General features: G+C 31.7%; 1 protein-coding gene and 1 pseudogene across 1 annotated transcript; one reads left to right on the forward strand and one right to left on the reverse strand.

The window, feature by feature from the left end:
* Nucleotides 1–1,090: 1,090 nt before the first annotated feature.
* On the reverse strand, nucleotides 1,091–4,698 carry LOC125836994 (putative UDP-rhamnose:rhamnosyltransferase 1; annotated as a pseudogene).
* Nucleotides 4,699–7,381: 2,683 nt separating this feature from the next.
* LOC125837272 (putative UDP-rhamnose:rhamnosyltransferase 1) lies at nucleotides 7,382–11,516 on the forward strand. The gene is made up of 2 exons (XM_049516438.1): nucleotides 7,382–7,855; nucleotides 10,464–11,516. The coding sequence occupies exons 1-2, from the start codon at nucleotides 7,393–7,395 to the stop codon at nucleotides 11,429–11,431; spliced, it is 1,431 nt and encodes a 476-aa protein (XP_049372395.1). The 5' UTR covers nucleotides 7,382–7,392; the 3' UTR covers nucleotides 11,432–11,516.
* Nucleotides 11,517–13,577: the final 2,061 nt, after the last annotated feature.

A 13,577-nucleotide genomic window follows, 5' to 3' on the forward strand; every position in this document is an offset into this window, starting at 1 on the left:
TTCTACGGATTTTCGTACTAATCTTCATGAAAATCCCATATAATTCACAATTTTCTTGTAATGGCTTTTTATCAAAGCATATGAAAATACCTCATGTTTCCTCTATTCATCTTTCTCTATTTTCTTTTTATTCTTACTGGACCCAACACTTATCGTTAAAATATTTTTGTTCCCAAATATGGAACATGTTTCTTTCCATCATTTCCCACCATTATTAATTTTATTGAGTTGGCTATATGGCCTTTGCATCTTTTGGCAAAACATCAATAAAGAGAAGTGAACTTTTTACAAAAATTATGAAATTTAAAAATTGAGAAAATCTTTTAGGAAACAATCAATATTTCTTAAAGTTGAAAATAAAATAAATTATATGACCCTTTTAAGCGGTAAATTTGGAAAGTTCAAGAAATGGGATAATATGACCAAAAGAACTTTGAAAACATAACAACGTGAAGCATTTTGGTATTACTTTAACACCCTCACGAAGGTTCACAACTAAACATTTAAAACATGAATAATATAATATTAATTTCTTACACTATCAATGACTCTGAGTCTCTCTAGTTCATATTAAGTAAATTATTGGAGTATGACACATTCCTTAAGAAAAGTATTTAAGAAAATAAATCGAAATGCTACTTTCTACTATGGTACTTCTGATTATTTTTAAAATTATTCTCTTAGAAAATGTATTGTAGTTAAGAATCTTGTTAAATGGATAACAAATATGGAAAAAAAAGAAAATTTCAATAATTCTCTTGAACTTTCAACAATTCACTTATTTTAAATTATAAAAAAGATCTTAATAATTCATCTAATATGTACTGAGGAAATAATTAATAACATCTTCTCTATACGCGCCCCAACTTCGGATGTGGTGTTTTCACTTATAAGATTAAACAAAAAATTGAATGCCACAATCACATTGCTTAGTAAACCCAAAATAATGAAAATAAAGTACAAATTTATTTTAAAAGAACTATACATAACATCACAATTAGCACCCAAACTAACAATAAATAAAAAATGAAAAGAAAAGGAAAGGGTGGGAACTTTTTCACACATTAATATATAAATAGATCCACATCCATTAATTCTTTACTTTCTTATGATTTTCCAAGAACTTAATAAGATTTTCTATATACTTATCTTGAAGCTCTTTGTTACCAAATATGGCTCTCATTTCTTTTGCTTTCCCTCGAATTAGCTTTCCATCATTTCCCACCATTACTAACTTCACCGAGTTGGCCACCGAGTTGCTTGTGTAGGACCCGTTCTCTTCGTTTCGTGGTACTTCCACACCGACCCATTTGTCCTCTAGGATTCTAGCGTTCAGTCCTTGATCAACCAAAAAAGGCAACATAATCAACGGACGACCAAACATAAGCCCTTCTATAGTGGAGCTCCATCCACAATGAGTCAAGAATCCACCAACTGATTTATGACTCAGTATCTTCATCTGAGGCGCCCAACTTTTCCATACTATGCCTTGACCTTTAGTTCTTTCCTCAAAACCATTGGGTAGCACAATTGGGTCGTTATTTCCCAACCCCGATGACTTCCTTAAGACCCAAAAGAACGGTGATCCTGATAACTCCAACCCACGAGCTAGCTCATTAATTTCACTCTGACCAACCGTCACTTCACTTCCTAGTGCTACATAAACAATCGAACCTTTTGGTTTCTCATCTAACCATTCTTTATTCGATATCCAAGATTCATTTTTTTCATCACTACTACTTTCCACAATAGGTGGCATCAACCCCGTAGGAAGCACGGGCATATGATGCAAATCCTCTAGTAACTTCAACCATTGACCTTCAAACTCATTACAATGACGAATAATAATAGCATTTGCACCTTCAATCGTGACACCATTACGATACATGTCTGAAACGCCAGAAACATTCTTTTGACTAGACTCCACCATCCACCGCTCCTCGTGGAGGCGATAGGCGGCCTTTGTTTCAAATGGAACCCATTTTGGTGGTACCAAAAAATCCTCCAACTTAGGTGGTGAAGTACAATTGTTGGTGTCGATCATGTTCTCAAAGGAACCAAGCATTGATGATACCATAGAAAATTCTTGATATCCCTAATTTGGCTGAAATTGGAGCCAACCAATATTGTGCAAAATCTTGAATAATCCAATCAGGACTATTTTTCTCTAAGAAATTAGTCACATCTTTTTCCATACCATCCATTGCTTTCTTAAGATGAGTCATTTCTTCACTTGTTATAATATCAATAGTGGCCTCAGCATCTTTTGGTAAGCCATCAATTTTAGGAAGTGGAATTTTTACAAAAGTTATGGAATTAGAAAATTCATAAGGAATTTTTGGGAGACGATCAATGTTTCTTGGAGTCGAAATAAAAGAAATTTTATGACAATGTAAACAACACTAAAAAGCTTCACATAGTTATGTTTCCATGGCTAGCTTTTGGTCATATCATCCCATTTCTTGAACTTTCCAAATTCATAGCTCGAAAGGGTCATAAAATTTCATTTATTTCGACTCCAAGAAACATTGATCGTCTCCCAAAAATTCCTTATGAATTTTCTAATTCCATAACTTTTGTAAAAATTCCACTTCTCAATGTTGATGGCTTACCAAAAGTGAAGAAATTATTTATCTCAAGAAAGCAATGGATGGTATGGAAAAAGATGTGACTAATTTCTTAGAGAAAAATAGTCCTGATTGGATTATTCAAGATTTTGCACAATATTGGTTGGCTCCAATTTCAGCCAAATTAGGGATATCAAGAATTTTCTATGGTATAATCAATGCTTGGTTCATTTCCTTCTTTGGTTCCTTTGAGAACATGATCAACACTAACAATTGTACTTCATCACCAAAGTTGGAGGATTTTTTGGTTCCACCAAAATGGATCCCATTTGAGACAAAGGCGGCCTATCGCCTCCACGAGGCGCGGTGGATGGTGGAGTCTAGCCAAAAGAATGTTTCTGGCGTTTCTGACATATATCGTAGTGGTGTCACGATTAGAGGGTTGGATGCAATTATTGTTCGTCATTGTCATGAGTTCGAAGGTCAGTGGTTGAAGTTACTGGAGGATCTACATCATATGCCCGTCCTTCCTACGGGGCTAATGCCACCGTTAGTGGAAATTAGCAGCGATGAAAAAAATGAATCATGGATATCGATTAAAGAATGGTTAGATGAGAAACCAAAAGGTTTGGTTGTTTATGTAGCCCTAGGAAGTGAAGTGACAATTAGTCAAAGTGAAATCAACGAGCTAGCTTGTGGATTGGAGTTATCTGGATCACCGTTCTTTTGGGTCTTGAGGAAGCCCACCAGGTCAGGAAATACTGACCCTATTGAGCTACCGGATGGTTTTGAGGAAAGAACCAAAGATCGAGGTATAGTATGGAAGAGTTGGGTACCTCAGTTGAAGATACTGAGTCATGAATCAATTGGCGGGTTCTTGACTCATTGTGGATGGAGCTCGATTATAGAAGGGCTTATGTTTGGTCATCCATTGATTATGTTACCATTTCTGGTCGATCAAGGACCGAATGCTAGAATTTTAGAAGACAAAGGGGTTGGTATAGACGTACCACGAAACGAAGAGGACAGGTCCTACACTAGCGACTCAGTGGCCAACTCAGTGAAGTTAGTAATGGTGGAAAATGATGGAAAGATAATTCGAGAGAAAGCAAAAGAAATGAGTTCCATATTTGATAACAAAGAGCTTCAGGATAAGTATATAGAAAACCTAATTAAGTTCTTGGAAAATCATAGGAAAGGGAAGAATTAATAATAATAATAATAATAATTAAATAAAGTACACCATTTAGTGAAATCTTTCCTTCCTTTCCTTTTTAATGTGTTAAAACCTTACAAAAAATAATTGTGGTTTATAACCATAAACTTAAAATACTTAATTCGCCTTTTTTCGATGGAGTAATTTTATTTATTGTTATATCTTATTTTCATTTTTGCTTTTTGTATATGTAAAAATAAAGATATGGATACGAAGAACAAGAGATGTTGGAGAATTTTTCTTCTTATTGTTGTTATTCAATATTCACAATATCACCTCCTTTTAATTATTTCTATTCAAAGTCAACTGTCTAAATGTATTTAGATTTTCATAGAATATATTCGTTATAAAAAACACCAAATATATGTGAGCCAATTTTATAACGATAGGAGTATGTGAGCCACTTTTGCAACAATAAGGAGTATATGTGAGCCAATTTTATAACGATAGAGATATATGTGAGTATTTTCATAATGATGATATATTAGCTCTAAATGACAAAATTGACTTTTTCCCCATTTTTCTACGTACTTATCATGAAGATTATTGTCCCCAAATATGGAACACATTTCTTTCCATCATTTTCCACTATTTTTAGCTGTATTGAGTTGGCTATGAGTCACTCTTATATGTCCTCTAGTGTCCTTTGTATCTTTTTGGGAATCTATCAATTTTGGAAAGTGGGATTTTTACATAAGTGGAATTGGAAAATTGAAAGGGAATATTTGGGAGACTATCAACATCATATAGAGTTGAAATAAAATAAATTTTATAACCTTTTCGAGCTATGAATTTTGGAAGTTCAAGAAATGGGATGGTATGACCAAAATCTAGTCATGGAAACATAACCATGTGAACCTTTTAAGTATTACTTTCATCTCCATTGACGATGGATTTGACAAGTTGAGTTTCCATAACAACTTGCTTTTTTATGTTAATGTTTTGCTATGATGAACAACTATATAATAAAGTGTTGAGATCACATTATAAAATTGTGTAAACAAAAATATATTATTACCCTAATGATATAAATATTGAAAATAAATAAATAAATTAATAGATAATGGTAGCGTGCGGTTGCAAAATAGTAAAATAATCAATCATAAAAGAATTTCTGTGTCATTTGTTTGAGACACTTGGTAACACGTTAATTATTCTAATTATAATTATTCTAATTATAATTATTCCTGCTCAAAGTGAACTTTCGATTTATTTTTTCGATAAATATACCTACTAAAAAGTATTTCAATATTGTTTTATCAAAGTTCCATTGATCTCATAAAAAATGATCAAATTTATTTTTTGTACTTTGAGAAAACAGTTAAATTTATCACCTATACATTTTCTCTGTATCCTTGTCTCCGTTAGAAAAGGGATATATTTGAACAAAACATAATTTTATGAAGGCGAATATGACTAAAAAATATAACTAAGATATTTACAAGTCACCCTATAAGACCCGTCCTTTTCATTTCCTGGTACTTTTACACCAATTTCTTTGTAAAAAAGGTAACACAATTTATGGATGAATACCAAACATAAGCTCTTCCATAATTGAGCTCCATCGATCCACAATGAGTCAAGAATTCATCAATGATTAACTGATGAATACCAAACATATGTTTTTTTTATTAATATTTTGCTATGATGAACAACTATTATATTATAAAGAGTGTTGAGATCATATAATAAAATTGTGTAAACAAAATATATTACTACTCTTATGACATGTTAGAATTTTTTTTTTATTGGTGGTGGTACCATATAGTTAGCTCATAATAGTCAATGAATGATAATTATGATTAAAGAGTTCATTTAATTAATAATATAAAAATATCTATGTGATTTGTAGGGGACACGTAATTAATAACACGTTTTACGTTATTCTAATTATTCCTATTTAAAGTCAACGATGAATTTAAATTTTTGTAGAATATATGTACCTATTCTAGACTAAAAACTCATCCTGCTTAAAAAAAGTAATTCAATTTTAAATCTTAAACTAGAAATCCCTAATTCTGATTAAATAGGAAGAAAGTCCGTTCCAACTATTTTTGTTTAATATTCCATCGTTCACTTCCAATATTTTCATAGAAACATATTATAAAGAAAATAAGTACAAATATTTTTGCATAATATGCTTATGCAAACAAATTAAGCATGGTTTTGGAGTTAAAATATTTTTCTATCAATAATACTTTTGTTGAGATTTAATTACACGATTTGATCTTTAAATATGCTGATCGTTTCTTTGATTTCTCTTAGAAATGGAACTAACGTCTATTGAGGGATGAGTTTTTTTAAAGATACAAAAAGTGGCCAAAACTTTTGAGATATTATGATATGAAAATATAAATTTATCTCCACGATCTTTTTTTTCTCCGTGAAGTAAAAATTAAATAATAACAATACAAAATAGGGACAAAAGTGTCAAATGACCCTTCTGCTGGTGCATTTAATCCCCCATGAACATATGGTTCAGTCCAATTTATGGCCACAAGCCCACACCTTTTCAAAAAGTGAATAAATCACAACTATGGTCCCTAGATTTTGCTTTAACGTTTCTATTAGCACTTAAAATTTTCACCAAATTGATTACTTTATTTAGTTTTACATTAAAATTTGAGAGTAATATCTCAAATAGAGAGTCAGCAAGTCACATAATGTTTTACATCTTTAATTTAAAAGAGTATTATCTAAAACAGATAATCACATAATATCATAAATTAAATTTCATATATAAGCCATTACATACTACTAGTAAATATTTTTTCACTTTGTTTTTAAAAAAAATTTGGGTGTGCTTTTCAAATTTCAAACATAACTTCAAATTGTGTTTGGAATTTTCATGATCAGACACTATTTTTAATTTTTTTTTAAAAAGAAAGAAAAAAAATTTCTCATGACCGAACAGGTCCTTAAAATTCAAGATCTATTTCCATTACTTTGACCTTTTCATATGATCTTTCAAGAACATCATGGTTGATCGAGTTAGAAGTTCGAATACGAGTTCAGACAAACTTAGTAACTTTTACTAAAATAAAATATTTGTCTTATTAAATTTATTAATATTTGAAATCATTGCTATAATATTCAGAACTCATAAAAATAAAATTTTGATTCCGCCATTGATTATCACGAAGATTTTTGAATTTCCAAATATGAAACACATGTCATTGGCGTCCTAACGAAATATCTTTCAATCATTTTCCACCATTTTTAACTTTACACTACTAAATTGTCCATAGGGCCCTCCTCTCCTTGGTTCTCTAATGGCTAACATAACCATGTGAAGATTTTTTGTATTACTTTTATCTCCATCGAGTGATTTTATCGATATGAAGATCTAAATTGAGTGATTTTAATGAATTTGTTATATAAATTTCTAAATTTTGAATAATTAATTTATTTTGAACTATATTATAAACTCAATAATTCAAACCCGAGGGTGTAATTAATAACATCCCCCACTTTTGTATGGTCATGTCATGAATATAACGTCAACATTTTTTAAGACTGGTTCATTGGTATAAGGTGCCAATAAAAGATAGTAATAAGCAATAGAGAGAAGCACAAACAAAAGAAAATTGTATACAATTTCTGAAATCCATGGCTAATGGAGATGAAAATAATACTAAAAAGCTTCACATAGTTATGTTTCCATGGCTAGCTTTTGGTCATATCATCCCATTTCTTGAACTTTCCAAATTCATAGCTCGAAAGGGTCATAAAATTTCATTTATTTCGACTCCAAGAAACATTGATAGTCTCCCAAAAATTCCCTCTGAATTTTCTAATTCCATAACTTTTGTAAAAATTCCACTTCCCAATGTTGATGGCTTACCGAAAGATGCTGAGGCCACTATTGATATTATAACAAGTGAAGAAATGACTTATCTCAAGATAGCAATGGATGGTATGGAAAAAGATGTGACTAATTTTTTAGAGAAAAATAGTCCTGATTGGATTATTCAAGATTTTGCACAATATTGGTTGGCTCCAATTTCAGCCAAATTAGGGATATCAAGAATTTTCTATAGTATCTTCAATGCTTGGTTCATTTCCTTCCATGGTTCCTTTGAGAACATGATCAACACTAACAATTGTACTTCACCACCAAAGTTGGAAGATTTTTTGGTTCCACCAAAATGGATCCCATTTGAGACAAAGGTGGCATATCGCCTCCACGAGGCGCGGTGGATGGTGGGGTCTAGCCAAAAGAATGTTTCTGGAGTTTCAGACGTGTATCGTTGTGGTGTCACGATTAGAGGGTCGGATGCAATTATTGTTCGTCATTGTCATGAGTTCGAAGGTCAGTGGTTGAAGTTACTGGAGGATCTACATCATATGCCCGTGCTTCCTACGGGGCTAATGCCACCTATAGTGGAAAGTAGTACCGATGAAAAAAATGAATCATGGATATCGATTAACGAATGGTTAGATGAGAAACCGAAAGGTTCAATTGTTTATATAGCTCTAGGGAGTGAAGTGACGGTTGGTCAGAGTGAAATCAATGAGCTAGCTCGTGGGTTGGAGTTATCTGGATCACCGTTCTTTTGGGTCTTAAGGAAACCATCCGGTTCAAGAAATAAGGACCCTATTGAGCTACCGGATGGTTTTGAGGAAAGAACCAAAGATCGAGGCATAGTATGGAAGAGTTGGGTACCTCAGTTGAAGATACTGAGTCATGAATCAGTTGGAGGATTCTTGACTCATTGTGGATGGAGCTCGATTATAGAAGGGCTTATGTTTGGTCATCCATTGATTATGTTACCATTTCTGGTCGATCAAGGACTGAATGTTAGAATTCTAGAAGACAAAGGGGTTGGTATAGAAGTACCACGAAACGAAGAGGACGGGTCCTACACGAGTGATTCGGTAGCCAACTCAGTGAAGTTAATAATGGTGGGAAATGATGGAAAGATAATTCGAGAGAAAGCAAAAGAAATGAGTTCCATATTTGATAACAAAGAGCTTCATGATAAGTATATAGAAAATCTAATTAAGTTCTTGGAAAATCATAGGAAAGGGAAGAATTAATAATAATAATAATAATAATTAAATAAAGTACACCATTTAGTGAAATCTTTCCTTCCTTTCTTTTTTCAATGTGTTAAAACCTTCCAAAAAATAATTGTGGTTTATAACCATAAACTTAAAATACTTAATTCGCCTCTTTTCGATTGAGTGATTTTATTTATTGTTATATCTTATTTTCATTTCTGCTTTTTGTATGTGTAAAAATAAAGATATGAATACGAAGAACAAGAGGTGTTGGAAATTTTTTCTTCTTATTGTTGTTATTCAATATCACCTCCTGTTTATTATTTCTATTCAAAGTCCACTGTCTCAATGTATTTAGATTTTCATAGAATATATTCGGTATAAAAAACAACAAATATATGTGAGCCAATTTTATAACAATAGGGGTATGTGAGCCACTTTTGCAACAATAAGGAGTATATGTGAGCCAATTTTGTAACGATAGAGACATATGTGAGTTCTTTCATAACGATGATATATCAGCTCTAAATAACAAAATTGACTTTCTTCCCATTTTTCTACGTACTTATCATGAAGATTGTTGTCCCCAATTATGGAACACATTTCTTTCCATCATTTTCCACTATTTTTAGCTGTATTGAGTTGGCTATGAGTCACTGTTATATGTCCTCTAGTGGCCTTTGTATCTTTTTGGTAATCTATCAATTTTGGAAAGTGGGATTTTTACATAAGTGGAATTGGAAAATTGAAAGGGACTTTTTGGGAGACTATCAATATCATATATATAGAGTTGAAATAAAAGAAATTTTATATCCTTTTCGAGCTATGAATTTTGAAAGTTCAAGAAATGGGATGATATGACCAAAAGCTAGTCATGGAAACATAACTATGTCAACCATTTTAGTATTTCTTTCATCTCCATTGGCTATGGATTTGAACTCTAACAAACCTCGCACGTTCATGACTGAATATTTAAAATACGAATAATATAACATTTGTTACCAAAACAAAATTAAGTAAATCAAGAATTGAAATGTGAATGTGACATAATTTTGTTACTATCAATATATTTTAATTAAAAACAACCACCACTTGTGTATGGTCTTGTCAGGAATATATTCTCCACCAACAAGATAATGCTATTATTTATAGTACTGGAAAACAACAACATAGAGAAGCACAAACAAAAGAAAATTGTGTACAATTTCTCAAATCCATGGCTAATGGAGATGAAAATAATACTAAAAAGCTTCACATAGTTATGTTTCCATGGCTAGCTTTTGGTCATATCATCCCATTTCTTGAACTTTCCAAATTCATAGCTCGAAAGGGTCACAAAATTTCGTTTATTTCAACTCCAAGAAACATTGATCGTCTCCCAAAAATTCCCTCTGAATTTTCTAATTCCATAACTTTTGTAAAAATTCCACTTCCCAATGTTGATGGCTTACCAAAAGATGCTGAGGCTACTATGGATATCACAAGTGAAGAAATTATTTATCTCAAGAAAGCTATGGATGGTATGGAAAAAGAGGTGACAAATTTCTTGGAGAAAAATAGTCCTGATTGGATTATTCAAGATTTTGCACAATATTGGTTGGCTCCAATTTCAGCCAAATTAGGTATTTCAAGAATTTTCTATGGTATAATCAATGCTTGGTTCAATTGCTTCTTAGGTTCAATTGAGAACATGATCAACACCAACAATTGTACTTCACCACCTAAGTTAGAGGATTTTTTGGTTCCACCAAAATGGATCCCATTTGAGACAAAGGCGGCGTATCGCCTCCACGAGGCGCGGTGGATGGTGGGGTCTAGCCAAAAGAATGTTTCTGGAGTTTCAGACTTGTATCGTGTTGGTGTCACGATTAGAGGGTTGGATGCAATTATTATTCGTCATTGTCATGAGTTCGAAGGTCAGTGGTTGAATTTACTAGAGGATCTGCATCATATACCCGTGCTTCCTACGGGGCTAATGCCTCCTATAGTGGAAAGTAGTAGCGATGAAAAAAATGAATCTTGGATATCGATTAAAGAATGGTTAGATGAGAAACCAAAAGGTTCAGTGGTTTATGTAGCTCTAGGGAGTGAAGTGACGGTTGGTCAGAGTGAAATCAATGAGCTAGCTCGTGGGTTGGAGTTATCTGGATCACCGTTCTTTTGGGTCTTAAGGAAACCATCTGGTTCAAGAAATAAGGACCCCATTGAGCTACCAGATGGTTTTGAGGAAAGAACCAAAGATCGAGGCATAGTATGGAAGAGTTGGGTACCTCAGTTGAAGATACTGAGTCATGAATCAGTTGGTGGATTCTTGACTCATTGTGGATGGAGTTCGATTATAGAGGGGTTAATGTTTGGTCATTCGTTGATTATGTTACCATTTTTGGTTGATCAAGGACTGAATGCTAGAATTCTAGAAGACAAAGGGGTTGGTATAGATGTACCACGAAACGAAGAGGATGGGTCCTACACGAGCGACTCGGTAGCCAACTCAGTGAAGTTAGTAATGGTGGGAAATGATGGAAAGATAATTCGAGAGAAAGCAAAAGAAATGAGTTCCATATTTAATAACAAAGAGCTTCATGATAACTATATTGAAATTTTGATTAATTTCTTGGAAAATTATAGGAAAGTTAAGAATTAACAAATATTATATATTTTTAAATCTCAATGTAAGACAAAATAAGGTACTCTATTTAGTGAAAATTTCAATAATTTCTTTATGAATTTCTACTATTCTACATTGCCTTCGTTAGTAGGGGTTCTAAGAAATATATATATTATTATTATTATTATTATTATTATTATTATTATTATTATTATTATTATTATTATTATTATTATTATTTTAAACCCTCCCTAGGAGCTCCCACCCATTTTGCTCCCTTGATGACTCGAACTCGCAACCTTCGGGTTAGAAGTGAGGGGGTGCTTACCCGCCGAGCAACTCCCTCTCGTCTCTAAGAAATTTATTTAAAATGCATAAATAATTTATCAAAAAGTCAATAAGTAAAAATGACTGTGGTCCAAAATCACAGACTTAGATTACTTAATTAATTCGTCTCTTGTTGATGGAGTACTTTCATCTATCGTTATATCTTATTTTCACTTCTTTTTTTCATTCGTATAAATAAAGATGTGAAAACGAAAACGAAGAGTAAGAGATGCAAATGGGAGAGTTTTTCTCTTCTTGTTATTCAATATTCACAATATGTGTATCACTTTATTTTATAGCCTAAACTTACCCTTCTTTTTTTTATCCCAATAGGACTACAATAATTCTTTTTTCTAATTATTATAATTACATAACAATTGTAATACAACTTACCTAATTATTTGCTTCATTACCTCCCATAAGCTTAGAGGAATGCGAATTCACTTTCGTTGATTCCACTTATCGTCTTTTAAATTTATACTTTTTATAATTTTAATTTTTTAAGTGAAAATTCTTCCTCTGCAATCACGTATAGTTATCAATTTATTAAATTAATGAAAAGAAAATTAATTCATACCAATAAGAAGGAATATATTCATGTGGACCATACTTTAAATTGCTTTAACGAATCAATTCTTTTGTCACTAAAACATTATCCTGAAACCTTGAGTATCTCAAGAATATATCAATATGCATATCGACAAAGCTGCCATTTGCTATCTTTTATGAGAAATTTCATACTATATTTATATTAAATCAATTACGTACTGTATGATGTTTTTTATTACTTAATTAATATTAATTAGGTACTCTTATTTCAATTTATTATTAATTATAATATATTAATATGATTTGATGTAAATATTGATGATGAGTTAGTTACTTTGGTAGCTTCTAGCTTCTTTCCCGTAACAATTTTTAAAAAAAAGAGGCTTTTGTTATTGCTCAAAAGTGTTCTTCTTTTAATTTTTTTTTTTTTTTTTTGACCAAATATATCAAATTTGAAATAGTGTTCTTTATGAAAAATAAAAGTTCTCTAAATTCCGAAATGACTTGACCAAACAGACAATAAATTATGAAATTTTATAGGATAATTATTTCATGAATAGCTTTGTTGTTATTTCTATTGCAATGTATGAGCCTTTTAATTATAATCTAAAGGTTCCGTCCAAAAAAACGTTAGACAATAGTCTAAAAATTTATAGATTATTGTAAATGTTAGAAGACGATGTAAAGAATTATTTATAAAGTTGAACACTATATTTTAACAAAACAATTGATCTAAATTTAACGTTATTCAGAAGAATTATTTTTCAAGATCTATACATACACAACATTGATAACTGGACGGATTACAAATAATGACCTAAAAAAGGATATTTATATAAATCAACCCTATAGATTAATTAGCAATAAAGTGCCGCTAATTAGGTGCTATTAGGACATGCCGCTAATTCTCCCTCGTAGGGTCTCAAATGTATAGAGATTAGAGTGAATACAAATTTATCTTAGAAAGTCTTCTGTTTTGGCGAAAAAAAATTGAAATAAAAAAGAAAAGTGATTTTCTAAGATAAAAATTATTAGTTCAGTGATTATCTGAAATATTTAAGTGATAAATTGATAACTAAGAAGTATATTACATTAATAATTAAATTAAGTGTCAAAAACACACCTATTTTTTTTTTACATACCCTATCAATATACATAAATATAACTTATTTAAATGATCAAATCTTCAAAGTAAAAAATAGTCACATGGCATCTATTGAGATCCCAACCCCCACTACCCCTGACACAAAATAATAATTTTGGGAGACAAGAACCCCCCATACCCATCCCCACCTCACATATACCA

The sequence above is a fragment of the Solanum verrucosum genome, unplaced genomic scaffold (assembly GCF_900185275.1).
Source record: "Solanum verrucosum unplaced genomic scaffold, falcon-dt-bn FXZP01000165.1, whole genome shotgun sequence".
NCBI classification, from domain to species: Eukaryota; Viridiplantae; Streptophyta; class Magnoliopsida; order Solanales; family Solanaceae; genus Solanum; species Solanum verrucosum.

Coding starts and splice junctions, on each gene's coding strand:
- LOC125837272 (XM_049516438.1), top strand. CDS start 7,393: ATGGCTAATGGAGATGAAAATAATACTAAAAAGCTTCACATAGTTATG. Junction 7,856..10,463: donor TTGGTTCATTTCCTTCCATG/GTTCCTTTGAGA, acceptor ATTGCTTCTTAG/GTTCAATTGAGAACATGATC.